This window comes from Pseudogymnoascus verrucosus (assembly GCF_001662655.1).
Source record: "Pseudogymnoascus verrucosus strain UAMH 10579 unplaced genomic scaffold scaffold_26, whole genome shotgun sequence".
Lineage (NCBI taxonomy): Eukaryota > Fungi > Ascomycota > Leotiomycetes > Thelebolales > Thelebolaceae > Pseudogymnoascus > Pseudogymnoascus verrucosus.
This window is the reverse complement of record NW_017263677.1, coordinates 323,766-348,333: the sequence shown is the minus strand read 5'-3', so window position 1 is coordinate 348,333 and position 24,568 is coordinate 323,766. Positions and strand designations below refer to the sequence as shown.

Below are 24,568 nucleotides of genomic sequence, written 5' to 3'. Positions count from 1 at the left end.
TGGGCGCTGTGGTTGATCTTGCTGTTGTTGACGTTTGTGGGTGGAAAGAGTGAAAATGGAGGAAGATCGAGGGGTTGTGTGGGCGGCAGGACACTGCCCACGCGCAGGTTACCTGGGTTGCTACGGAGAATGGGAAAGCAGAGGGAGGCCGAACGTTACTATTACTAACACAGGGCTTTACGAAGATACTAATCATGATAATTACAGTTTCATATATATATTTACTCACTTATTCTCGCCGACGCCGATGCCGCCCCTCGCCGAGCTTGAAGTTATATTATCCGACACAAACCCCTTTTCTCGGTGGCCATTCACTTCAGCGGCAGCCGAGAGCACCGAATGGCGGCAAATCGTGGGATATTGCACCGGCTAGCTCGCCCTAGCCCTCTCAGTGACTGACCCCCTTATAGGCGTTTGCTAGAGTTTCCGCTACCAGTTTCAGCTGTCAGTGCCCTGGTATGAGCAGGCCAAGCTGGATATTCTGTTCTCGCATTCCAGCGGACTACAATTAAATACTTGAGCTGGCAGCATTATACGTCTGCGGCGAAATATACTTTTATACGAATCAAGAATCTTTCTGTGTTTATGAGACTTTCCGCTGCACATCCCGTCCGTTGGTATCTCAGATATCAAGAGTTGCTCCGGATACACCGTTTCCGCTTCCAGCGGCCGGAATTTGAATCTACAGGTTGATGGAATTATGTGCCGTTGGTTTGATTTGAACTTATAATTACTGAGGCGGCACTGATACACATAGTTCTTTGTAGCTCGGTCTCATTGTTATGGATGCCTTTGTCGGCCATCCAGCTCCTCGGCCTCAGCCCTTCGGCCTCAACTCCGCTTCCAACCGAATTCGGCTTTGTTCCCAACCTCCCTTTGTAAACACAGTCCCTGATATAAACACAGGTCACACACCCCGAGATAAGTCGCACTTATCTCCATGGTATCGGCCACGGAGATCAAACATCCAGTCAACAGCAAAGTTCTTCAATACCACTTTATATTGTGGGCCGAGCCAGCTTTTGCCTATATACAATAAATCAAAAGGTCGTTTTCTATATAATTCCCAACAGCGTCACCCACCAAACAAAAAACCAGGTTCTCACTAATGCTCTCAGATCTGTTTCTGGAGATGATGCATCCCGTAATGTCCAAACAAACGCCTACGCCCAGATGCCGTGGCTTGATATCATTTCGCTACGCTATGATTCAAGCAGGTGCAACTTGTGACGGCTGCCTCTAGTATATACCCTGTGTCCGGTATTGGTATGTGTCGTATCTACCAGAAGGTTAGTAAGTTATATTTGGAAGTGGAGAGTGTGGCCGTACAATCGTGTATAATAGCTTCCTAGCGACTTGGCAATCAAGTCTGTCTCAACAAACTTCTCCGCCTCGTCAGCACTCAACTGGAGCTGGAACCGTTGGCGCAGCATATTTGTGGCCTGGAGAACACCATATTGGAAACATGGCATTTTGGAGCCGTGGCCCATTAGGCTGACGAGGTCAATGATGTTATCTGCAGAGCGTCGTAGAGCTGCCTATGATCAGTACTGGACCTTCAAATCACTGGAGTAATCATACCTTGGAAAGCTTGCTTGCATAACACCTTATAATCCTGGAACTCTGCAGAGTTTACTCCCCCCAAGACATCCACATAATCTTGTGTGAGCTTAAATGGAGCCGCCTCGAAGCCGACCGATCCAGGAGAATTAGACAACATAAATCCGAAGTCAATGTGAACAATATGCCCCTCGTTATCGATGAGGACATTGCCGTTATGTCGATCCTTGAGTTGCAGGACATACGAGATGATACTGTATGCCGCAAGTGACCGCTTGAATTCCGTGGCGGCTGCCTTGTACTGCTCCCCCTCTGGGTCGCCAAATGCCTTTATAAAATGGTCACGTAGTGTGGCTATCCTGCCTCGTGGGTTGTTTCCGGCTTCAATAGTCGCCAGTGTCAAACTGCGCTTGATTGAATGCAAAGAGACACCATTGGTAATCGTTTCGATAAGGCCAGAAGATTCACCCGTCACCAAAATACGCATCCGCTTGACCCACACAGGAGTGCCAGCATCCTGCCATATTTTATCACAAACTTGAATCAGCTGGCAAGCAAACGCTTCTTGCCTCAGATCATCTCCAGTCTTCACGATGACACTGATGAGATCCCAATTCGACATCCAACCATATGGTGAAGACTTTCTGATGCGTTCCTTTTTCTCCGACCAAGCCTCACCGAACATGGCTGCACTTGGATCGTCCCGGTCTCCCTTTCTTTGCACACCACCGGTTTTCTCATCGTTCTCCATTCGGGCAGCGCCAGCTCCAGTGGTGACCAGTTCCAGCGCTAGACCTTCAACATCTTCATCATCGTTGTTAACCGGCGCTGCATTTGCGTTGGCCATTATCGTATCGAAAGTGGGTGTATCGTGGTTGCCAAAACTTTGCTCCTCCAAGCTTTGCATACTTGCGATAATTTTTGCTCGGATGGCATCGACTTCGCTCCGCGGCCGCTTGCCACTCGTGGATTCCAGTTGTGTCAGCATTTGGGCCGCTGTTCGGATGTGAGTCGCCAATGCTGGGTAGTTGGGTTGGTCCGAACCGCTTGGTCGGCTGTGGAGAGGTAGGGTCGACTTTCGGGGTTGGCCCGGGCTGTTTGATCCAGAGTTGGAGGTTCCAGACGTCCGTGGTGTTGGATGCGAAGAGGTTATTGATTGGACAGTGGATTGTGTGGCTGTCGAGGGACTGGATACTGTTGAGGTGCTTCTAATGAGGTCTGGCACCGCCGGAATGTGCCCTTCATCTTCCCCTTGTATCGCAGGAGATGTTCCAAGGTCACCCTGAACTGGTTCAAAAACACTGTCAGGTACTGACTTAGGTTGCTGGGCCTCAACAGTGGGTAGTCGTGGTGCATCTTGAAGGTCAAATATCCGCCTTCTACTTGTGCCCTGCTCTGCAAGGAGCTTCTTCAATAATGCATCGTTTTCTGACGCTTCAGGGTCGAACGTGAAATCATCCCGTAGGACCTCCACCATTAGGAGATACGGAACTTTTTCGGCACTGTTCAGAACAGTGCATTCAGTAGGGTTCAGCCGAACAATTCTGTGATGCTTGCTTTTGCTTGGAACCCCATCAACGAGAGTCGCCGGGCATATGACCGGGATATCAACCTCTGCTGGCAGATCTTGAGCGATCATAACGAGCTCGGCGCGTAAAGCGCTTAGCCGGGCCGCCTTCGGTACCATTATAAGCCGAGTGGAGATGTTTTCCAAGGCAGTCAAAAATTGGATCTCACTCCTAAAGTAATTTTGCCGAAGAAGCTTTCCTTTCTGACGGGTATTGAGGACCGAAGGGGATAACGGCCTGACCTGGTGGGTATGCCGCCTATGTGGTATATCTGGCCGTGGGCCAAATCGGGCAGAGAGCGGCGTGAGAGGGCGGGCCACAGATTTCGGTGAGCTTGGCTCTGGTAATGGCAAAGATATCGTGCTCGATTGCGCATCTGGAGGTTGTAATGTAAATTGTGATGGCCGTTTCGTGCTTCGATCTAGGGCGGATTTGCGGGTTGACTGTGACGATGGCGGCCTAGCCTCCAATGATGCTCCTCGAGGGGCTTTTGTGTCCGATTCTCCTCCCACCCTCGTGTCAGTGGCGCTCGCTGCTCTTAGGGAATCCCTCGGCCTCCTTTGCCGGCTTCCACTCCCTGCTACCGTATGGCTCCTTGCTAATTTTTGCGTCTGGCTTGAATCCGATACAGTTGCTTCACTTTCTTGCGGTTTTCGCGCCTGTGATATCGCCAGTGGTCCAGCCCATCTGGGAAGCCCAGGCATGCCGATGCTGGCCAGTACAAAACTTGCCAGAACCGTGACGGGCAACGTGTTCTCCTTAATTTTCTCCACCCGCGCCGTGTCCGTCACGCCGAAGACGATCCGCTGGACTTTGTTGTATATCCTCCTGCATGTCTTGAAAGCCGTCGATTGAGGGTTGCTCGATAAATCGTGAAGGTACGTTTGGAAGAGCCAGAAAGTCTACTTCCAGTCAGTCGCGCGTATTGAGGGGTAAAGATCGGGGGGTTGACTTGCAAGCAACGCGCCATTCACAGATTCTTCGCATAAATCCAAAATAAACTCTTCCAATGCCATCGACTCATTGTCCAGACTTATTATTAGGTGGCATAGTTGTGGTAAGAAGAACTCAATCTCCTCATAACTGAACTGGCGCAACTTCGAGCACAGGACGTAGGTAATTCCGACATGATCCGCGTATCGTCTGGTTGGGGAAAATCAGTCAGAGCTGCTATCACTGAAAAGCCAATTGCGGGGGCACTTACGAAAGATATGCTACGGAGAGGAAGGGGTTTTGGTTAAAGACATCGCTCTCGATGAACCGCTTCAGCAAATCCCAAGACATCGGGCTGCCAAATTAGGAACGGGGAGGGGGTACCGAGAGGCCAGATGCCTCTACTATCTTTAACATCCACAACTGAGAGGTAAAGCAAGAAGTAGCATCCCCGACTTTGGGCGTAATATGAGCTCGATGGGTTGGTAGGTAGACTTCCGAATGAGGGCCTAGGTAAGGATACGGGGAACGTTGCTCGGATTAAAGTTGCACCCTTGCCGAACGTGAAGGTTTTAAGTTTTGGTGGTACCAGAGATATTCATGCATGAGCCGTGCACTTTGGTGATGATGACCTTACCTGGCCTTTCCATTTTTGATAGCCATTTTTTGGGTCAGGGTCCACAACATACGTAAATTTGTTATTAGGAATTTAGAGGGAAGTTTATGTTATAAGTGATTGAAAGATTGAGCCTGTATCTGGGACATTATTTCAGGAATTGTTTACGTATCGCGCTCTGGTGCCGACAACGGCGGCTTCGGACTAAATTACGCAGAAACTCGAGTGATTATAGGCATACAATACTTTAAAAATGCGGCTCATCAGCCCTACTATAATATGAGCTGTATCTTAATGCTAAAAAAAAAGGGGATGATCGGATTCTTGAGAATCTCAGGGGCTAAATATCCACATATCCACATTAGAAATCGTGCTATCACCTGATTCGGAGTAAATATTTCCCATGCCGGCTTATCTTATCCACCCAAAGATGGAGAGCCCACTTTCTATTTTTGGAACTTCTGAACTCCTGTGTTACGAGTAATTGTGAGATATTTGAAGTCGTAGTCTGGTTGGTAAGCACAAGTCCTATGCCAACTCGAACACAAACTTACATCTGAATAGATCCGTTGGTGAGGTGTAAAAGCACCATGCAATCTCTTGAAGGCCTCCGTTCCGGAGAGTATCGCGGCACCAAGCGCCTCAAGATCGCATCTGGAATTGCCACGTTCCCCCGGGAAATCTTCAAGCTCTCCCGATCGCTGGAAATCTTAGATCTCTCTGGCAATTCTTCCCTTTCAGAACTCCCATCTGATTTCGGCCGCCTGCACAATCTCAAGATCGCCTTCTTCTCAGACTGCAGCTTCACCGCTTTCCCAAAGCAGCTGGCGGAATGTCGTTCGCTCGAGATGGTCGCCTTCAAGGGCAATGGCATGAAGACGATTCCTGAGGGCTCGCTTCCTCCGAATCTGAGATGGTTGATCTTGACGAATAACCTCATCGGTGAGCTACCTCGTAGCATCGGGCAATGCCACCGTCTTCAGAAGTGCATGCTGGCTGGAAACCAACTCAAAAGCTTGCCTGAGGAGATGGCTAATTGCAAGAAACTTGGCTTGTTACGTCTATCGGCAAACAAACTGGGAGAGCTACCATTGTGGCTCTTTACTATGCCGGAGTTGTCGTTCATGGCGTTTGCTGGCAACCCTTGTCTTCAGACCGAGACTGTTATTGACAACCCCGTGCTCAGCTTGGTTGCTTGGGAAGAACTGCAGATCAAAGAGCTTCTTGGAGAAGGCGCATCTGGCGTTATTTCACGTGGCCTTTGGACCACAAACGCCGACAGCGAATCGAAGCAGGTGGCCGTCAAGCTTTTCAAGGGCGAGGTCACATCTGATGGGTCGCCAATTGATGAAATGGCAGCCTGTATGGCGGCAGGCACGCACTCGAATCTTATCAGCACGATTGGGAAGGTTCACGGCCATCCCGATGACCAGCGCGGGCTGGTGCTCGAGCTCATCCCTCCCCACTTCGAGAACTTGGGGTTGCCTCCTTCGCTCCAGACATGCACACGCGACAACTTCACACCTGGGAAGTACTTCACGATTCAGAAGTGCAAGAACATTCTAGTATCGATTGCCTCAGCAGCCGCACATTTGCACAAGAGTGGTATCACACATGGCGACTTGTACGCGCATAACATCCTGATTGACGAAGCTGGGCACGCGCTCCTCGGGGATTTCGGTGCTGCCACGGTATACAGCAAAACACATGTGCACTCTGAAGCTATTGAGAAGCTCGAGGTGTACGCATTTGGCCACCTCATAGAAGATATGCTCAGCCTGCTCGATCCCGAGGTCTTCGGCGAGAAAGAGGCATTCATAGAGGAGGAACTGAACGAACTCCATTACCGCTGCACGAGGCCGGTGGTGGAGGAAAGGCCATTGTTCCAGGAGATACTGGAGGAGTTGAACGGTTTATAAACTGGATTTTAGACTAGACATAGAAGCTTGGATATATTGGGATTTGATTGGGTTGGAATTATGTGGAACTTGTTTGGAATCGGCACACGTATAGAAAGAAGTATTTGGACTACATTGATAGATAAGAGAGCGTTTTGGTAGCAGTAGAGCGAACGGTACTGATAGAGAAGACTAAGGGGATTAATAGAAATATTGGATTATTATTTTGTATGATCTATTTTCTGAATACTAGTACGGCAAAAATCGTCAGAGACACCTTGAATAATAGTCAATGTTAACAGTGACTATAACTAGAACAAAGATTCTCAGTAACGCAGGGCTATATTGTGGCCATAAAGGCCCTAAAAAAGCTGGCGTTTAAATAAACGGCAACTAAAATAAAGGTGGTTTTTTAGTCAAGACTATAATTATCATATCATGGTTATATTATGACGTTTTTAAAGAGTCATAAATACAGTCAAAGGGTACATTTCGTAATAATAAAGAACTAATATTTATTTCCAGCCATCTATGGACCCCCTTTAGACTCTCTAGTGGCGCGAGTAGTTGTCAGTGTTCAATAAAGCAAGCCAGAGCATGGGGAACCCAGCCAACACATCCCCAACCCCATCCCCCCAACAAACCAAACAAACCCAAGCCTTATAAGCCAACTGTAGCCATCTTTAAATCAAGCGGCACAGTGGCGCAGTGGAAGTACCACTGTCTGGACAATCTGGCCAGGGCAAGGAAATGAATAAAAAAGGTCACCAATTCGACTTCCAGCAACCGACAACAAATAAAAAAATATTCTTAATCTAACTCTACAAAGTAAAATCAAGTGATTTTCTCCTCATCAGATCTCAACATGAGATTTGGTGAGTCTTTTGCACTTTTAACTTTTTGAATATCGTTTGTATGGGGTGTTGTGCCTGATACGACCAACCATGGTTGGGGTGCGGAGTTATGGTCCACTCACACTTATGACAGCGGGCGCCATCGCAAACCTTACGATGCAGACGCGGCCTACTCTGACTTAACGTATGACTTTAGTATATTAACACTTATGGCGTGTAAACCAAGGGTTTGAATCAGACAGGCACGGGAATCATAGTCTGTCACAGAGGCAGGCACCTACATTCTTTACAACCCCCAGAATTCGTATTCCATCCTTCCCCTGCCGCCCAACATCCAAACCAGTTCTCATATTGATACTAACCACAGTTTTCGAAAACGATATACTTTGATTTTTAAAGAACGGAACTGGAGAGAGAGGCATCATGCCTTTCACTCCGACGATCTTCTCGACGTCATACGAGTTCCCTATCCTCAGTCCTCCAGATGTCTCTCCCGGCACTCGTGTCGTGGGGATTTGTGGAATATCTTCCGTACACGACGAGCATGGAGCCGTCCCGTCAGATCCATCTAAAGACGGCTGGTATCATGCTCAGTTCTATCTCTTGCATCATTTATTGGCGGGGCAAGGCGTCCAACAGAAATGGATAACTTCCGTCGCTCCTAACCGTATAGTAGATAACTACAGCCTGCTCACATATCGTAAGACTCTCTTCTCTGCAGAATCATGGAATAGAGAAGACATACTGACATAGAGGCAGCGGATATAAAAGGAACCCGCAGAATTGTTCTCGATAGGACTATGATCCAACGTGGATATATGAACGATGTGAAGGTCGTCAACCCCAAATCCCTCCGGGATGAGCTCAAAGACACACTCGATATCGAGGTGCAGGATGGAATGGAATGCAGAGAACCCATTTTGATAATACTGATTGGGCATGGATCCATGAAACACGGAGGGATCCATCTTCACAACCACACCTTCAATTCGGATCAATTTCGCCTTTGGACTATGGGCGCTGTCGACGCCGGGCTAGTGACGCCTAATCCATTCTCTGGTAGGGAAGGAGGCTGGTTGGTCGTACCTTCGCGCCTTCTTATGAATCGCCCACTGAACCGTTATCCATTCACTCAGCGTCGCCTGGCGGACGAAGGTCGAGGTAAAACGTGTGGGAGTGTGTGGATGATCGAAGTCCTGAGCTCGCCAGCCTTCAAGGAGCTCACGATCCCTAGGGATCCCGGCGACAAGAGAATGGAAGAGAGACTTATACCAGAGTTGATTAATGCTGTATATGATTCACTCATAGGCGGACGCGTCAAATGCTGGGGGGTAAATTTCGATCCCGACACCGATGCATGGGAAATAGACTTTGACAAACGCCGGGGCAACCCACTGTACAAGTTGGAAGAAGCCTGGTACTCCCTCCGCAGCCTCTCTCCATATGGTCAACCCTCAGTGTCTTCGTCTTCTCTCCTGGCTCTGCCCACCAATCCTGTCGGTAACGAGCTTCCTGCGGAATTGCTCAACAGGCTGGAAAGCCTGGCGGGGTCTTCTCAGTCTCAACAACCAGCACACTACACTGTGTCAACCCGTCGAAAATTATTGCCACTTATCGACGCATACCGACGCTCTCTGCCAGGCTTGGCAGACGATCAGTCAGAAGCACTGCTGAGTGCGTTGATCCATAAAGTAGAGAATAACCCAGATTGCTGTCTCTCCCGACTCCACAGGGTGACCGCACACCTCGAGTACCGCTTTCGCCTCATGGAGCTCGCCGATCGCTATGTCTCCTGTCTGGATCTACAGGAACAAGGGCGCAGCTGCAACGGCTTCGATATAGAGAAATGGAAGAGAGAACAATCGCGTGAGCAGGTGAATCGGCTCAAGGAGGTTGTTCGAATATTGGCATCGAGGTTTGTGTTTCCGGCGACTATTTTGGAGAAGCAAGGGAAGGTGTTCCCAAAGCCGTGGGAGTATCTTGCCATGGTAATGATGGAAAGGGGAGGTACCTCACGCGAGTTTGAAATAGATGTTGAGGTGATATTAAATTGTGAGTAGTTGCATCCCAAGAAGTTGAGACAAAGATACTGACAGAACTCAGTTCGCAAAGACAGGATACGAGCAGCTACGATGGCTGCTTTGAAAAATAAAAGAGTTGAAGAAGCCATGAGAAAGATCGATCGGCATATTAAAGATACCCTTGAAGATGATAGCGATGGCAGAGCCAGCTTGTTCGATGGCGATTTGTGGGTGATTGTTCAAAAGGATTAAATCAGGATCGAGCGTTGATTATAAACTGGAATGAATGTTGCCGAGGTGTACAGCGCCTGATATATTTTGTTCAATATAGCTTACGACATTAAAGCAACAAGCAAATTGGGGGTTGATAGATACTATATAGGCTATACATTTACTATAATAAAGTCTTGGTATATTCTACAAATCAAAGCAATCTGTGACAGTCTTTAGTCTAATATTGAGATCCGTCTTATTTCGTTGCGCCTTGAACGACCTTGTTCCGGAACCGAAGACAAGAAAGACAACGAAAACAAGGTCTTACAGAGCCTTTTCAAAAAGCAACCGGTAAGTGAACTTTGCTAATATATCGTTGCCATGGATTCTGCTGTGGAAGGTCACAGAGATGCTGGAAGCGCTTAGATGTTTTTCTCCTTTCCAAGACAACCCAATTGTCAAAGCAGCCTGCGTCAACAATAACACGTTATACTGCCCCTTGAACCCACCACAATGGGCTCCATAGGGTAACTCTGATTTCACTTTAAATTCTCATGATACTTACCAATCTTGTGTCCTACTTTAATCTCATTTTGTGTGCCTTTCCATTCTTCATATGGGTTACTTCGTCACGACGAGGAACTCGTAGTACGTTCAACAACCTCGTTCAAAACAAACACTTCCTTCCAAGGAAGCTGACCAAACAAGCTATCAGAAGCCCGAAGCCGGGTCTGAGGTTAAACCCCTTCCAGTTCCAGCTTCTAATGACACAAATTCCTTCTATTCACATCACCGGACACCCTCTCCTGATATAAACAACACGATTACCCATCATGGCTTCTCAACCCAACAGCCAGGTGGCCAAAGATGAGCACCCCCGCCACAAATGGACAGACTTCGAAGCAACCGTCCTCATGAACCTGATCATCCGCAACATCCACAGAACCGGCTTAGAAAAAGACGAATTCTCCAAGCTCTCCGACTCCACTGCTCCGCGCCAAAAGGGCCGCAACTCTCGCAGAGCCAAAGAAGTGGCCGATCCAGACAAGTTAAAATACGTGGATGTGGCCACTGCTTTGAATCGAGCCCTCCACAAGTCCGACTATACACATGATATCCCTGTCGAGGAGGTAGAGAAGTTACTTCACTTCTTCCTTCGTGATAGGAAGGGTGCCATTGCCGTCATCGATAGACAGCCCACGGCGAGACTGACGAGATCTACCCACAAAATCTGGATCCGCGGTCTCAAATTCCTTGGAACCAAGGCCGAATGGGACAATGGCAGAAAGGCAGCCGAAGAGGTCAAGAGGCGCGAAGACCAGGAGAGACGCCTGAACGTTGGTAACGCCGGAGCTATAATTTCTGGTGATACTGGTGCTGGGGTCGCTGATGGATGGGGTAATGATACTGCTCCTGCGCCATCAGGGGATGGATGGGGCACCGAGGCAAATGAAAATAATGGAGATGCTTCTGCTGCCGCCAGTGCTTGGGGTGATGCTATGGAAGTTGATACTCCGGCCAAAGCAGCAAACAATCCGAAGGCGAGCGATGAAGGCTCCGGCGCCAAAGCCAACTCTGGAGCATGGGGCTCGGGTGCTGCTGATTCTTCTAAGACAACTGTTACTAATGCTGCAGACCCATGGGGCGCGGCTGCTGAGACCACTGTCGAGTCCAACTCAGCCGCAGCTGCGTGGGGAGAGCCCGAAGTCTCGAAGAAAGTCGTTACCACCGTCGTTGCAGCTGCTACAGATTGGTCCGTCAATGAAGACCCTTTTGCAACCCCACTCCCCCCAAGCCTGAGCTCCGCAGTGAATAACGCGACCGCATCGTCAAATGCATGGGGAGTTTCTGGTACATCCAATGTCACGAAAGTTCAAACCGTGACCGACTCCGATCCCTGGAACAAAACTTCTGCCAGTCGCACCGATCCAGTTTCTGAAGACACAAGCAATGCTTGGGGAGCCATTACAGGCACTTCAACGAATGGATTGTCTTCTACGACCACAGAGGGCATCGGTAAAACAGCAAATACCGCAGCCGACCCATGGGGCATCAGCACTGAATCTGCCATCCCTTCTCTTCGCAGCACTGCGAATACCACAGCCGACCCATGGGGCGCCAGCACTGAACCTGCGCTTCCTTTTCTTCAAAGCACTATGGATACCACAGCCGACCCATGGGGAGCCAGTGCTGCAACTTCTGCAATTCAACCGTCTGCCATGGACTGGGGCACTGAAGTTTCCAATGTGGCTCCTGCAAATTCCTTCACGACTAAGTCTGCTGAAAAAAACGCTCCAGCTGGAGCCCTGACTGATAAATCAGCTCCAATGAGTTTTGCTGATTCTTGGGGCGAGCCCGTCGCTCATGCAACGAACCTGCCCGCTATTACAGCAGCCGATGGATGGGGGGAGCCTGTGGCTAATACACCATACCAACCTGTTCCTACCACGTTCAATGAATGGAGAGACAATATTGAAAAGTCCCATGGCCATAACCGTACCCTACAAATCGTCACTGCAGCCAAGCTCAATAGCAACGAGGGTGCTTCTACGAACATCAGGGACCATGGTCAGGCTCAGTGGGACAAAACCCTAGCCCCTGCACCACCAGGCTGGGGCCCAACATCAACAACTGTTATGAATCCAGTCGCTATTCCGAGCAATATGCCATTGTGGGCGTCGGCGACCGAGGAAGTCTCCCCACCAAGTGGTATGAACTCTTCGAATGGCTCTCAAAACCCAAACCGTCAGGGCAGCAACTCCGACAAAGCACCCAAAAATTCGGTTCAAACTGTCCAAATAGCCGTGGCGGGGATCAACCCAGACCGCCTTGCGATGCTGGCTGCAGCCGAAACTGACGACGATGGGGCTTCCGATTTGGAAACGACTGCAGATGGAGGATATAGCCGCGGAAAGAAAAGTTTCGGATCTTCAGCTACGTTTGGGTCTAAAGACAACGCTATTCCCCTGAAGTTCAATAGACTGGCTGGAAAATAAGCTGGAGCTGAAGGCGTTGAGAAAACGTTTGCTGGCGGCTATACTACCTGCAAGAAGCGTGCCGCTGATTTCTTGAATCCCACTATATTGTGCGTGAAGGAGGACTATATGGGTTTTCTGCCGTTTATATGAAACTTCGCTGTTTGCTTCGGCCCTGAAGAATCAGAAAGATGCATGTTACGATGAATAAGGAGACGGAATTTTGCGCGGGGATGGGATGCAGAAATAGCCAATATTAACTCAAGTGGCTTCATAGACTGAAATGAAAAGATATTTCAAAATTGGAAGTTTTACATTAAAATGTGTGATTCGCGGTTGGTTGTACGATACTCAAACTATGGTCCCTGATGCAACGAGGGGGATATGCAAGCCAAGCTCAAACAAACGCAAATAAAGGATCCCGTATCCTGCCATAGTAATAATACTTGTGCTGCCCTAAAATTCTAGGTAAGGGGCCGTATACAACATGCCCTGTGAGGGCCATAACCGTAAAAAATATAAAGGCATAACGAGTGAAACTTTGAAAACAACACCTTTGAACCCCGCTGACATTTTTCAAAACAACACAGCTTCAATCCCTTGCAAGTATACAAACCTAACCCTTCAAAGCAATTTAATTTCAAACCTCGACAATCATACCAACTCCAAATCATGCTTACATTCCACTCTATTCCGATCCTGCAGTCGCAGCATTACTATCCAAATCCGCATTCGTCCGCGGTTCAGTACCTGAGCTAGCAGTCGCCGAATCAAATTGGTCTGCGCCGTTCTGCAAAGGCCTCACTATTGGCTGGTCCAGGCTGCGCAGCTCCGACAGTGACGCTGCTGCCCGCGGTACCGATGACGCTGGAAGAGCCCTTCGTCCGTTGAAGCGTGGCAACATAGGCAATTCCATTCCAGGATTACCCATAAATGGCATATCCCATAGGGGTCGGGGAAACACTGGGTAAAACTCTTCCAAGGGGCGAGGCGGGGCCTCGAAGAGGTGAAATCTGTCTTCGTGGACCCCTGCGAGATGTTAGTTTGTGGATAGCGAAGGAGGGGATGGGGAATATGAACATCCAAGGTCATGAGCCATTTTCCGGCGGACTTCATATATGCGTCGGGGCTGGGCCCCAGGATTTGTCATATGGGGATTTTGAGCTAGATACTCAGCCTTGACCGCTTCCCAGCGGTCTTTAAGTCTTTTTCGGTGTCTGCAGTCGCGGAAGTAGGTATACTGGTTGGCTTTTGAGAGAGGGACATTGTCAGGAATGATTGGTAATTCTGTCGCAACGTAAGTTAAGAACCAAAAGAGGACTTGGGAAGAAATCGGTCAACGTACGCACAACCGCCATAACCTGAACGTATCGATTATACTATTGTGGTGCTGTTAGCATTTTCTCGTTTATCGAGGCATCCCGAAACTCACAGTGAGCGTTAGTCCTGGATTAGGTTGTATTGGCCAATCGTGCCTGTCACACAACACGGTGAAGAAATTACCGAGTTCTATCACCGTCATGTCGCTTATGGGTTCATGGGTAATATGATATAAAGCGTTGATGGCTATCCCAGCGAGTTCAAAATCGTCAGGTGCACCCAGGAGGAAGCATCTTACTTCCTCTAGCGAGACGCGGCGGGTAGTTATTCCTTGGCCGTTATATACGGCGATATCGTAGAATATATCCATCATTGATTTGTGTATTAGAGCAAAGACTGGAAAGTTGCAGTTTGGAGGTGTAGTGTTTGGTGATGATAAATCCAATGGCAGGACTGAGAAGGGTATTATTATAAACACAGAAACTCTCACACTAACTGTATTAATTTCCATATGGACTGGATAATTAGACTATTTTAGTTTAGTTAACGCCAAATAAAAAGCGTTTACACTGAAAATATGAGAAGAGTCAGGGGGAAACGAAGCTTACCCCCACAAGTGCATGTTAGACCCAAACTTTATATTAGCTTCGGTAGCTTCACATTAGCCCTGGCCTAGTCCTTTTGGGAATATGGCCTGAATTATCATACCATATATTTAGTGTGTTCCATTCTGTCCAAGTGAGTCACCGGAAGTACGATACGAATACACTATATGAATATTGCGTTTGTTGCGTGCTTGAGGTTTCTTCTGCACCAAATCCTGAAGAGTAAGAGGAAATCACATTTTCTGCATCAGGTTCGCTCACAGCCCAAATCCACAATGAGAATCTTCCACAATTCAGTAGTTCAAACCAATCCAGCTCCAAACCCTGGTTTGGAAGACGAAACAATTACCTTCCGCAACGGAGAGCCCGGGCAAGCCATCGTGGGACGAGATTTTTCAAGACTCTTCGCAGACATCGTGTGTGAACAAGCACGACAGTATATGAACAGCTACCCTGGCAATCATGCATCGCGATGCAATACACCATACCATACCTGGTTTGGGGAGTTAGCACGAGGAGAAATTCAATTCGAAGATGGCCTTGGAGAGGACTCTGACGTTTTGTCCCATCGACTCTCGATGATTAAGTTGGCAACGGAGATGAAAAATTATCTAGGCCTGTCGATTAAAGATGCACATCTATTTGATGTACTTTCATGGGAGAGAAGAATTGTAGCAGAAATGTACTGTAACAAACTTATGAGGGAAAAAGCACCATGGGCACGTTACACGGGCATCGTATCACTGATTCGTCACCCGAATATTTTCGATTCACCGGTCGGTCTCTTCTACACTAAACCCTCGGAATATCTGGCGATCGCTTTCTACGGCACGGGTCGCTCAATGGTACAGATAGCTAGTGATATTGAGAAGCTGGCTTCATGGAGAGCTGGAGAATATGGATCCACTGCTTCAGGACAGGCGCTCCCTGAAAACTTTGCGAGCATAGTAGCCGAACAAGCCAGACAATATTTGGAAAGCTTCCCTGGCAATGATGCATCAGGATGTAATCCGCAGCATAGTTGGTTTCGGCGCCTGGCTGAAGGGCAGACTGCAGATAGAGAGCACCTCCAAGCCTTATTTGATGAGCTACGGTACAGAAATATGCTGACTAGAGTAGCCACGAGGTGTAAAAACTACCTTGGGCTATATATAGAAGATGCCCATCTCTTCGACACCTGGGCATGGTTACAAGAACAAGAGCCGAATGAGCAATGGGATCGCTACTCGAAAATCCACGATGCGATTTTTGATGCATCAGTTTTCGGCCACCCAGCACCAAATCAAGGCTTCTTTTTTGCAAAGCCTACAGAGTATTTAGCAATTGCGTTTGTTAAATCGGACCGGCACATGGAACAAGTCTTTGCTGAGATCAGGAAGCTAGTAGCTTGTAGGTCTTGTCCTATTCCTTAATATAATTAAAACTAACGCTTTAGGCCATAAATAGTTAGAGAATTCGTGAGGCAATAGCAATGGGATTTTCGATTTGGACATGTAGAGATAGTTTGTTATGCTTGCTTAGTTTGGCATCTATTCACCTTCATCGCCTATACAAACTCAAATGGCCAGCCTCTCGGGAGTTGTAATAAATAATTCTACAGCTGGTAATAGAAGCCAATGAGCCTCGCTAGCGCAGCCTTTGCTAAACTGAAGATATTGATCAACCTTATCTTTCTTTATCTTACTTCATCTTACTTTGCCTCACGCTTAGTGAACCTGGAAAGCGCCTGGCTCTGATATCTTGCTTCGGCCTACTAACTTATACACACAAAGGCAGAAGATAAACCCTTACATGAACCTCAGTTTATTCTTGGGAGACGTGCACTTGATCCGACCTGAATATCTTAGTACACAACAAACTCACCCCCAACCATCATCCACACAACTGTTTACGCCCATCAGCCACGCATGTGTTAATTGTTAATCATTTCAAAGACACATCGTTCGACAATATCCGTGCAAACAATGGCAGGATACAAAAGACCTCGTTGCGAGAGTGAAAGTCCCGCGGACGCAGAACAATCGAGTGGCTCTGTGGGGGCTAAGAAATCAAAGAATGCGAATGGCGAGACTGGATCTCCAAAGAGAAAACGCCCTCCCCGAGATCGGGCAGAGGAGCAACTGCTGGACAGACTCGACCGAGAGCAATACGAAGAGGTTATGAAGTTGTTACCAAACAGATTTGAACTTGCATACCGAGAACACTATGCCCGGGAAAAGTTCTGGGACCAGTTTTGTAAGCATTATTTGCACAGCGGGCTATAAATATATATTTCACGTACTAACTTCTTTAGATTCAACAGAGGGACCTGGCACTTGCCCCGAACGTCGAAATCAAACTTTGAATTCACGTGTCCGCAAGATCGTCGAGGAACACCGGAAGTCATGTCCTTGGTATTTCTGGGGACTTGAGGGCTACACTCGCGAGCGGTTCCCAAAAAAGTGGCCGCACTTTTATAAGGATGGAGACGCAGGAGATGCCTCTGAAGACAGCCAGCTACTTTATCCCTGGGACGAACTGAACGCCACGACTGCCAGCTCTCCTGCAACACCTAAGGGAGCAGATAAGACAGGGCTTTGGGACCTCCCATCGAGTGAAATGGAGAAGTCGATTGAAGATGTTAAGCTACAGATGGCGGAAATCAGGACCGTGCTTGACGAGAAAGAAAAAAAAGCTAATGAACTACGGAAAAAGACTGTTGCAATGGTGAATGAGCTACAGAGAAAAACAGTTACAGACTGCGCCAAAATAGAGGCAGAAGCTAGTGAAAAAGTTGACGAAGTGCGTCGAGAAGCTGCTGCACTAACCAACAAAATACAGACAGAGGCAGATGCAAAATTCAATGAAATACAGACAGATGTTTCTAAACTCGAGGAGGCTATGAAAGAGAAGCAGACGGTCTTGGAAGTACAGGAGATTACTCTTGCTGCGAGAAAAGCAAATGATAGCCATGGCAATCAGTAATAAGGCATGGATGGATTAAGCGGTTTGTACGTCGCATGGAGCATACAAAGAGCAATTGGATGACGGGCAGGCAAACAGTTGAGAACAAGAGCCATGCTGAATGTTTGCAGTAGCTGTCTGCAGTTTCTGAAACCTTCAACTCAATTGTAGGACATGCAATGCAATACATCGCCTCATAAATGAATCCCTAAATAACAATGTGCTGTCTAAAGCTTATAATCAAACTGATCCTGCCAGTCCCATATATCACTCCCATATATCGAAAGCTACTCGTGTCGTCTGAAAGTATGAAGAGTGGCTGTACATATAATAACACCTATTACAGTAACTATAATTCAAGCAGAGGTGTTCAATCACTCAGGGGCATGATCAGTAAGATAACTGCTGGCAAATAGAACAAAAGAAATAAGTTCTCTGAGTCTAAATTGCCAGCGTAAATCCTGAGCTAACATGTAGTCCCTCTTCAGACTTCGGGAGGCAGGACTGCCGATGCCGCACGCCAACCACAATAAGCGCCCAACACACCGAGTCGTTCCTTCCTTTCTTATAATATTTGGTGCCAGAAGCGCAATAAAGGTATATCCGCCTCCGATACGTACTGGTGATAGCCACAATTGAAGAATAAACAATGGAGGAACAAACAATCCAAGAAACAAACCCCAACCACACCAGACTTCAAATATGGAGCCTCCACCCTCGCCCACGCGAAAGAGAAAAAGACCAGAGTCTCAAGATGACTTTGATGAGAAGATTGCCAACTTGTCGTTGGATGATTTTCCAACACCTCCAGGGGTGAATTCATTTGGTGGAGTTTATGGCCAGAAGTTCGCTGAACCCCATGATGATGCATCTGCGGGACCCTCCAAGGAGAACCAAATCTCAAAGAAAAGAGCACCTATCAGCAAGGAAGAAAAGATGGAACTCTACTGTCTTGACCATACATACTTCAAAGCTCTGTACGGTTCCAAAAGCTATCAAGAGAATGAATGGCCTGCTCACCTGTACTGGTGCCGCCGAAAGTTTTGGGAGCATTACTGTAGGTTGTCTTCCTTCCAGTATATTTAAACAGTGCTTATTGTTACCGTCTACACAGACAGGGCCCATCCAGATCAAATCTACCCAGAGCCTCCCCAGTCTCCCGAAAACCAGATGGCGATTCTCCGCCGAGAATACGCCAACCGCCCACCATGGTGGTTCCCCAGCTTCCCCAGCATCGAGACCCGCGCCAAATACCCCACAGCTTGGAAGCACTACGAGAAAGACAACCAACAACCGGCATCCCCAGCTAAACGCGATCATGAGGAACGCGACCTTGAGGAACGCATTCTTGAGGAACACGCTCAATTGGCAAAGACAGCTTGGGAGCTGATGACCAACGAGCAGCTCGAGGAGCTCTTGCACGAATCAGAAGCCTACTGCAAGACCGAGCGAGAGAAAATCGGCGCAACCACGGAAGTCATCATGGAGTACAGCCAGGCGATTCTAGACATGAAGAAGCGCTGTGGACGCTGGCAAGCGAGAGTTGACTATGTCACCACCCATGGCATCCTTCGAGTGAAGGCTTTCTTGAGAGCCCGCTTGGAAAGAGAACTTGTTGCCGATGAGAAAGAACCAGAAAGAAAGAAGAGACGCACTGACTGAGGCACTCTTTACTATTTTGTCTTTTGAAGAATTTGAAGGGAGTCGGATTTCTCATCAAGGACGGAAAGGGGTACCACGTGACATTAGAGTGTGGATTTGTTGTTGAAGAAATGACAGTTCTTGTAAGATAGAGTCACATGGAGGATTACCATGGATAGCTGGTTTGCGCATAAGTTGTTTTTTAAGTCATGGGAAGTCAGTCAACGTTATAACGACAAGGAGATGGAATTCACCACGTGACGAGGCCGTCGAATGGCGCGCTGGGCTGTATGGCTGTATTGACCCTTTGTTTTTTTTCCTTTGAACGCGCTTTTGCACATCAGTCACGTACATAGCAAATGCACAATCACAATCACAATCACTGAAGCACTTGAGACAAATAAATGTCGTCACCACCAATGCTATTGCATGTTCTCCCGCCGTAGCGTCCACGCCCCCCCTCACCCCACCCTTATGTACAAACATCCCCCAAGTGGTGCCGCCAGCCAGTCAGCCGCCCTACTAACGCCTCACTCATATCCGTATCCATATACCCTCCCCCCCGCCTCCCTATCCATGCTATGAACCAGCCATCGTAGTTCAGAAAAATAAAAAGCTCCAATGCAACCCACCGCCGCCGCCTGCGCAATATTCACTTCTCTCGTTATGTAATGATGTGAAAGTGCAAGGGGCACAGCAATGCAATTATCCCGCGAGCCAGCACCTCCCAAATGCAAGCTAATGATAAGGTATCCTTTCGTAATAGTAGTGCCTCCCTCCCCCCAAAAATAAACTCCCGGGCGCCCTCGTCTCTGCTCAGCTTGTGTGGCGGAGTGGGAGCCGTGGTGGGCGTGGGCAGCAAAAAAAGTGTGGAACAAACGCCCCGCCGCCATTCCTCGTTTCGCATTAATTCAGCACCGTGTCCTCAAGATAGGACGGCGTGCTACGCCATCATCGACAGTTCGTCGTCGTCGTCATCACCCTCCAGACTCTCGATTGCGCTCTTGATCTGCTGGCTCGCCTGTGTACGTCGTTAGTGGTGCCTTTGGAGACACGGGGAGATAAGTTGAAACATACCTTTGGATCCAAGTTCAGCGCAATCGTGAAGTGCCTCACGGCAAGTCCCTTCTCTCTCATTCCCTTGTACAGTCTCCCGAGCAGGAAGTGAACCATTGCTTCATCCGGCGCCATATCCTTGAGAACCATCAGTTCTTGGAGCGCAACTTGCATCTCCCCAATAGCCATCAGTGCACGCGCTTTCTTGAACCGCATGAGCGTGTTCCTCGGCGCCAGCTCCGTGGCTTTGGTGAAGAAACCCAGTGCGCGCCTTGGCTCTTTCTGTTTCTCCAGAACTGTGCCGATGCAGCCGATCAGCACAGCATTGGTGGGGTTGATGATAGATGCGGCGGTGTAGTGGGTGAACGCCTTATCGTAGCTTCCCTGCTTCTCATAAACACGACCGACACCGTAATAGGCGTTGTAGTGGCGCTTGTCAGCTGCCATTCCATGTCGGTACGCCGCGAGTGCCTTGTCGTACTCCTCATTGGCCACATGCTCGTGCCCTTGCAATGTGAAAGCATAAGCAAACTTGGGATTCAGCTGCGTCGCGCGCTTGAAGCATCGCAAAGCTTGTTCGTGCTCTCGTGCCAAAGACCAGGCATTGCCCAAAGCACACCAAGCGTACGGAGAGTGCCAGTCGGCATCGATCAACTCGTGTGCGAGGAAAGACAAGTCTGTCTCTTTCTTGAGATGCCACAGGATGGTTGAGTAGACTTCCATATCCTCAAACCTCGTGGGTGCCATTGTCCGTATCTTCTTGTAATAAGTTTCGGCATCGGCGTAAGCAGCCTGCTCGTAATATGCCTTGCCCATTTGCGTCAAGACCCAAGGTGTGTCCTGTTGCGCGCGTGGCAGTGAACTGTATACTTGCAACGCTTCCATGCACTCATACCGTGATAGAGCGAAGTATCCAGTGCCCAACTTTCTGAATAGCTCAAGTAACCATCTTAACGCTTCTTCTTGCCTTGCTGCTTCGTTTTCCAACGATTTCTCAGGGGCAGCTGGTGCGCTATTTGCATGGTGTGCTCGCCGAGGAGGGTACTCTTTTTGATCAATGTCCATTTCTTCCATTGGCTTCCTGTTCCCACTGACGACACGGCCAACCGTAGATGCACTCGACCCGGGCCTCATCATCCTCGATATTGGCGGCCTCGCTTTCTTCAACTCTCGCGGTTGGTTTCCAGTTCCCGTGGATGCGGAGGCTGCCGTGGACTTGCTGCTGACGGGCCTTATCTGATTGAAAAGCCTGACGCTTCTCCGTTGTGGCGCACCAGGATCTTCTGGTTGAGTCTGCCGTGGCTGAACAACTTGTCCAGAAACAGTTCGTTTCCTTTCAGGGACCAACAAAGGTAAGCCCGGTGGCCGTAACGAGCTTTGTAAGGACCCTTCTAAAGGAGCATCTCTTTGCGTATCAACTTTCTGTGATCGCTTGACTGGGACCCCACCACGGTTCATCTTTGGCGGTGCCTCCATACCGTAATCACCAACCTGCTGGCGACTCCTCCGTACTGGGGCTTGCGGAGGCTCGACAGGAAACGCTGAGACAACACCTGGCTCTCTTCCCATGGGTACAACACTCACATCCATTTGCGAGGTGGGCCCAGTTGGTGTTTCCATCGTATCTGGCCCGAGTCCCCCTCCACCAGCTGTGGGTAAATGAGAGATGTTCATACTGCTCTCATTGACCTTTTGTGACAAGCCAAATAAACCTCCCCCATAGCTTCGAGGCTGCGCGGTATTAAAAGGATCTGCCATGTCTGTTGCTATTGGCGCCGACCGCGCCGGAGGTTTGGTTTGCGTCGAATCGCTGAACAATCCGCCGCTGAGCCCTTGACTGACACTTGCTTGTGACGACACTAAGTTCTCCGGCTGCTGTGCGCCACTCCGGATCACAGCCTCCATCTCTGGGCTCATCTTGAAAATATTTGGCACCAGAACAGTTGCTCCCATATCGCAAAGAATTGTAAACGCATCCCACATGAACGGGTTCAGTTTGAGGGCCTCCTCCAAGTAATTAATAGCCTTCTTCTTGTCGCCATATCCGTGGTATAGTTTGCCCAGAAGGCAGTTCACAGCCGCCGCGTCAGGTAACGGGTTCCGTGAATATTGATTATGTTTTCCGAAGCTATTCCTTCCGCCCCATAGCCCCCGGCTCTTCTCCAAAGCTACTATGCCATCCTTGTGACGTTCCAGCGACAGCGAAGACTGGGCGAAAACATACGCACACCCTAAGTGTGTTCCTCTCGACCCGCCAGCTTTACTGTACTCGTACGCTGACTTGGTGTCGCCGAGTCGGAAGTGACATAATGCCAGGAGGTATTGTGATTCAGAGGATCTGTGGTCGAACGCAACCAGTCGTTCGGCGAGGAATAGGGCGTTCTTGAGGAGGTTGTTATCGATGTGGTAGTGTATTAATTGCCTGAGTTGGTTCGTGACGCAGGTATTCGAAGGCGCCATGCCGGCGCTGTGCAAGAAGCTCAGGATAGTATCTATATGTCTCTTCTATGTGGCCATGGGAGTCGTCAAGTAATAATACTTGGAGGGTCGTAGTATTGGCGGAGGTTGTTCGAGGGACGCCGAAGTCCCAGGACAAAGCTACCGGAGTGAAATGTAGCTGCGCCTGAGCTACCGTTTTGACAAAGACGTAATCGGGTTCGACGAAAGGGTCGTTAGCTTGTAGTGTTGAATAGTGGGAAGGGTGGCATCGGTCGGTGACATCGACGGGTTTGTTTGGCGACGGTTGGTACCTGTGAGGCAATAACGAACGGAGGAACGAGTGATGCCGAACAAGAGGTACGACGACGGACGCAACACTATTCAGTGGCTTTTCGGATATTATATTCAGCAATAGTAGTGGCTATTATCGGAGCGCACTCGAGGAAGATTGATTGCTACACTTTGAGGAGAACGGCGGCTTCTTCTCAGGTGTGTCGCGGTGTTGTTGTGCACCTGCTTTCAGCGCTTACCATTCGTTGGCTGCTTGCGGTCCAACCCAGCAACGGCGGTGTGATTATGTAAGCCGCATCCTTGACAGCTTGGGCTTTTCGGGGTGCGGCACGCCAAGCTATTACCCTTAGCCGCGCGCTCTTGATCTAGCCTCACTGGAAAAGGATTTACAGCAGTTGCTTACGACATCGATATTGAAAGATTCCGAATATTTGAAGCTGTGTGTGGAAGATAATTGCCGTCTGCGGAATGATATATTTCTGCCTTAATATTTAATACTACGCCAAATACAGCTGGAAACGGGGTAATATTCACTCCTTTCCGCCTTTACGCCCCAAGCCTCACACTCGGCGCCACACAACAAACAAACTCGCCGCACACCGCATCCAAAACTTTCGCCATGGCTGGCAAAGCGCGTAAAGATCTTGCCAAGGCAAACGTGGCCGCACTCTCAACCCTCCATATCGGCAGTCTCGTCTTCAATGGCGCCTTCATCGTCTTCAGCCTCATCTTCCGCTCCCGCTCACTCGTCACCTACGCCGTACTGTCCATCCCGGCCTTCGCTTGCCAGTACATCCTCGAGTCCAGCGGTCGCCCAAAGTATACTACGCTGAATGGGAAGTCCAGCCTTAAATCTGCTGGGGAGGACTTGGCCGCGCCGGGACTGACCGAGTACCTCTTCGACGTCGTGTGGGTCACGTGGGCATGCTTATTGGCTGTTCTTGCATTGGGGGACAAGGCATGGTGGCTGTTTGCCATTGTTCCCGTATTTGGGCTGTGGAAGGGCTGGGGACTGATCGGTGCGGCGAGGGGGATGCTGGGTGGTCCTCAGGGTCAGCCACAGGGCGGGGAGGAGCAGCAACAGGCAGCTCCTCAGAACAGAAGGCAGAGGAGGATGGCGGCATGAGAGTGAATGTTCCAAAGTCAATATGTATATAGCATGCATGATATCGAGTGTATGATAATGAATCAATGAGTTGAACCTCATCTGAAGCCATAGCAAATACGGGACAGGGAATGGTGAAATGTGTACTCCGAACTCTACTGGACGCGTGGGGGGATGTTGGTAGGTGCATCCGTATGTTGGCAATTGGAACTACGAGACTTGAGAGATAGACATGTCTTCTTGTATATATATTTCAGACAGCGTCTCCTTGAATATACATTCAGACACAGACTGCTTATACATCTATTTGGGACAGCCGTTGCATATATATTTAGGAGATCAGGACCAGAACAATCTGACGTGCATCGCGGGAAGCCAATATCGGCTACTTTGTTGATCCGGTCCAGTGATTCTCGGCTGTTTCCCCATTTCGCTTGATTGTTCCCTGCAGGAGCGCGACGAAATCACAAAATAACAACCGAAAGAGGACTAGCGTACCCTTCCATTACTGAGTGATTCAAACGCTCACA

At 48.8% G+C, this 24,568-nt stretch overlaps 10 protein-coding genes across 10 annotated transcripts; 7 read left to right on the top strand and 3 right to left on the bottom strand.

Moving 5' to 3' along the window:
- Positions 1 to 691: 691 nt before the first annotated feature.
- On the bottom strand, positions 692 to 4,723 carry PIK1 (Phosphatidylinositol 4-kinase pik1alpha (PI4-kinase)(PtdIns-4-kinase)). Its single transcript, XM_059463831.1, has 5 exons — positions 4,333 to 4,723; positions 4,085 to 4,271; positions 1,582 to 4,030; positions 1,330 to 1,534; positions 692 to 1,279 (listed from the first exon to the last, which is right to left on the bottom strand). The coding sequence occupies exons 1-5, from the start codon at positions 4,410 to 4,412 to the stop codon at positions 1,240 to 1,242; spliced, it is 2,961 nt and encodes a 986-aa protein (XP_059319646.1). The 5' UTR covers positions 4,413 to 4,723; the 3' UTR covers positions 692 to 1,239.
- Positions 4,724 to 5,157: 434 nt separating this feature from the next.
- On the top strand, positions 5,158 to 6,778 carry VE01_06800 (uncharacterized protein). The gene is made up of 2 exons (XM_018276239.2): positions 5,158 to 5,192; positions 5,242 to 6,778. Exon 2 carries the CDS (start codon positions 5,268 to 5,270, stop codon positions 6,594 to 6,596), a length of 1,329 nt encoding a protein of 442 aa, XP_018129760.1. The 5' UTR covers positions 5,158 to 5,192; positions 5,242 to 5,267; the 3' UTR covers positions 6,597 to 6,778.
- An 838-nt stretch (positions 6,779 to 7,616) lies between these two features.
- Positions 7,617 to 9,833, top strand: VE01_06799 (uncharacterized protein). The gene is made up of 3 exons (XM_018276238.2): positions 7,617 to 8,129; positions 8,189 to 9,481; positions 9,533 to 9,833. The coding sequence occupies exons 1-3, from the start codon at positions 7,853 to 7,855 to the stop codon at positions 9,700 to 9,702; spliced, it is 1,740 nt and encodes a 579-aa protein (XP_018129745.1). The 5' UTR covers positions 7,617 to 7,852; the 3' UTR covers positions 9,703 to 9,833.
- Positions 9,834 to 10,496: 663 nt separating this feature from the next.
- On the top strand, positions 10,497 to 12,920 carry VE01_06798 (uncharacterized protein; the record flags this gene model as incomplete). The annotated part of the gene is made up of 1 exon (XM_018276237.2): positions 10,497 to 12,920. One exon carries the CDS (start codon positions 10,497 to 10,499, stop codon positions 12,657 to 12,659), a length of 2,163 nt encoding a protein of 720 aa, XP_018129746.1. The 3' UTR covers positions 12,660 to 12,920.
- A 229-nt stretch (positions 12,921 to 13,149) lies between these two features.
- On the bottom strand, positions 13,150 to 14,328 carry VE01_06797 (uncharacterized protein; the record flags this gene model as incomplete). Its single annotated transcript, XM_018276236.2, has 4 exons — positions 13,150 to 13,667; positions 13,719 to 13,925; positions 13,984 to 14,017; positions 14,071 to 14,328. The coding sequence occupies 4 exons, from the start codon at positions 14,326 to 14,328 to the stop codon at positions 13,327 to 13,329; spliced, it is 840 nt and encodes a 279-aa protein (XP_018129751.1). The 3' UTR covers positions 13,150 to 13,326.
- A 510-nt stretch (positions 14,329 to 14,838) lies between these two features.
- On the top strand, positions 14,839 to 15,956 carry VE01_06796 (uncharacterized protein; the record flags this gene model as incomplete). Its single annotated transcript, XM_018276235.1, has 2 exons — positions 14,839 to 15,890; positions 15,950 to 15,956. The coding sequence occupies 2 exons, from the start codon at positions 14,839 to 14,841 to the stop codon at positions 15,954 to 15,956; spliced, it is 1,059 nt and encodes a 352-aa protein (XP_018129752.1).
- A 542-nt stretch (positions 15,957 to 16,498) lies between these two features.
- On the top strand, positions 16,499 to 17,677 carry VE01_06795 (uncharacterized protein). The gene is made up of 2 exons (XM_018276234.2): positions 16,499 to 16,798; positions 16,857 to 17,677. Exons 1-2 carry the CDS (start codon positions 16,528 to 16,530, stop codon positions 17,525 to 17,527), a joined length of 942 nt encoding a protein of 313 aa, XP_018129753.1. The 5' UTR covers positions 16,499 to 16,527; the 3' UTR covers positions 17,528 to 17,677.
- Positions 17,678 to 18,208: 531 nt separating this feature from the next.
- VE01_06794 (uncharacterized protein) lies at positions 18,209 to 19,359 on the top strand (the record flags this gene model as incomplete). The annotated part of the gene is made up of 2 exons (XM_018276233.2): positions 18,209 to 18,563; positions 18,621 to 19,359. The coding sequence occupies 2 exons, from the start codon at positions 18,209 to 18,211 to the stop codon at positions 19,166 to 19,168; spliced, it is 903 nt and encodes a 300-aa protein (XP_018129754.1). The 3' UTR covers positions 19,169 to 19,359.
- Positions 19,360 to 19,676: 317 nt separating this feature from the next.
- Positions 19,677 to 23,304, bottom strand: CDC27 (anaphase-promoting complex subunit cdc27). Its single transcript, XM_018276232.2, has 2 exons — positions 20,225 to 23,304; positions 19,677 to 20,168 (listed from the first exon to the last, which is right to left on the bottom strand). Exons 1-2 carry the CDS (start codon positions 22,661 to 22,663, stop codon positions 20,091 to 20,093), a joined length of 2,517 nt encoding a protein of 838 aa, XP_018129747.1. The 5' UTR covers positions 22,664 to 23,304; the 3' UTR covers positions 19,677 to 20,090.
- VE01_06792 (uncharacterized protein) lies at positions 23,293 to 24,211 on the top strand. The gene has a single exon (XM_018276231.2). The coding sequence runs from the start codon at positions 23,553 to 23,555 to the stop codon at positions 24,057 to 24,059; it is 507 nt and encodes a 168-aa protein (XP_018129748.1). The 5' UTR covers positions 23,293 to 23,552; the 3' UTR covers positions 24,060 to 24,211.
- Positions 24,212 to 24,568: the final 357 nt, after the last annotated feature.

Coding starts and splice junctions, on each gene's coding strand:
- VE01_06800 (XM_018276239.2), top strand. CDS start 5,268: ATGCAATCTCTTGAAGGCCTCCGTTCCGGAGAGTATCGCGGCACCAAG.
- VE01_06799 (XM_018276238.2), top strand. CDS start 7,853: ATGCCTTTCACTCCGACGATCTTCTCGACGTCATACGAGTTCCCTATC. Junction 8,130..8,188: donor CTACAGCCTGCTCACATATC/GTAAGACTCTCT, acceptor ACATAGAGGCAG/CGGATATAAAAGGAACCCGC. Junction 9,482..9,532: donor TGTTGAGGTGATATTAAATT/GTGAGTAGTTGC, acceptor GACAGAACTCAG/TTCGCAAAGACAGGATACGA.
- VE01_06792 (XM_018276231.2), top strand. CDS start 23,553: ATGGCTGGCAAAGCGCGTAAAGATCTTGCCAAGGCAAACGTGGCCGCA.
- CDC27 (XM_018276232.2), bottom strand. CDS start 22,663: ATGGCGCCTTCGAATACCTGCGTCACGAACCAACTCAGGCAATTAATA. Junction 20,169..20,224: donor CGCTGAACTTGGATCCAAAG/GTATGTTTCAAC, acceptor CGACGTACACAG/GCGAGCCAGCAGATCAAGAG.
- PIK1 (XM_059463831.1), bottom strand. CDS start 4,412: ATGTCTTGGGATTTGCTGAAGCGGTTCATCGAGAGCGATGTCTTTAAC. Junction 1,535..1,581: donor ATGCAAGCAAGCTTTCCAAG/GTATGATTACTC, acceptor GATCATAGGCAG/CTCTACGACGCTCTGCAGAT. Junction 1,280..1,329: donor GGAAGCTATTATACACGATT/GTACGGCCACAC, acceptor ACCTTCTGGTAG/ATACGACACATACCAATACC.
- VE01_06795 (XM_018276234.2), top strand. CDS start 16,528: ATGGCAGGATACAAAAGACCTCGTTGCGAGAGTGAAAGTCCCGCGGAC. Junction 16,799..16,856: donor AAAGTTCTGGGACCAGTTTT/GTAAGCATTATT, acceptor TAACTTCTTTAG/ATTCAACAGAGGGACCTGGC.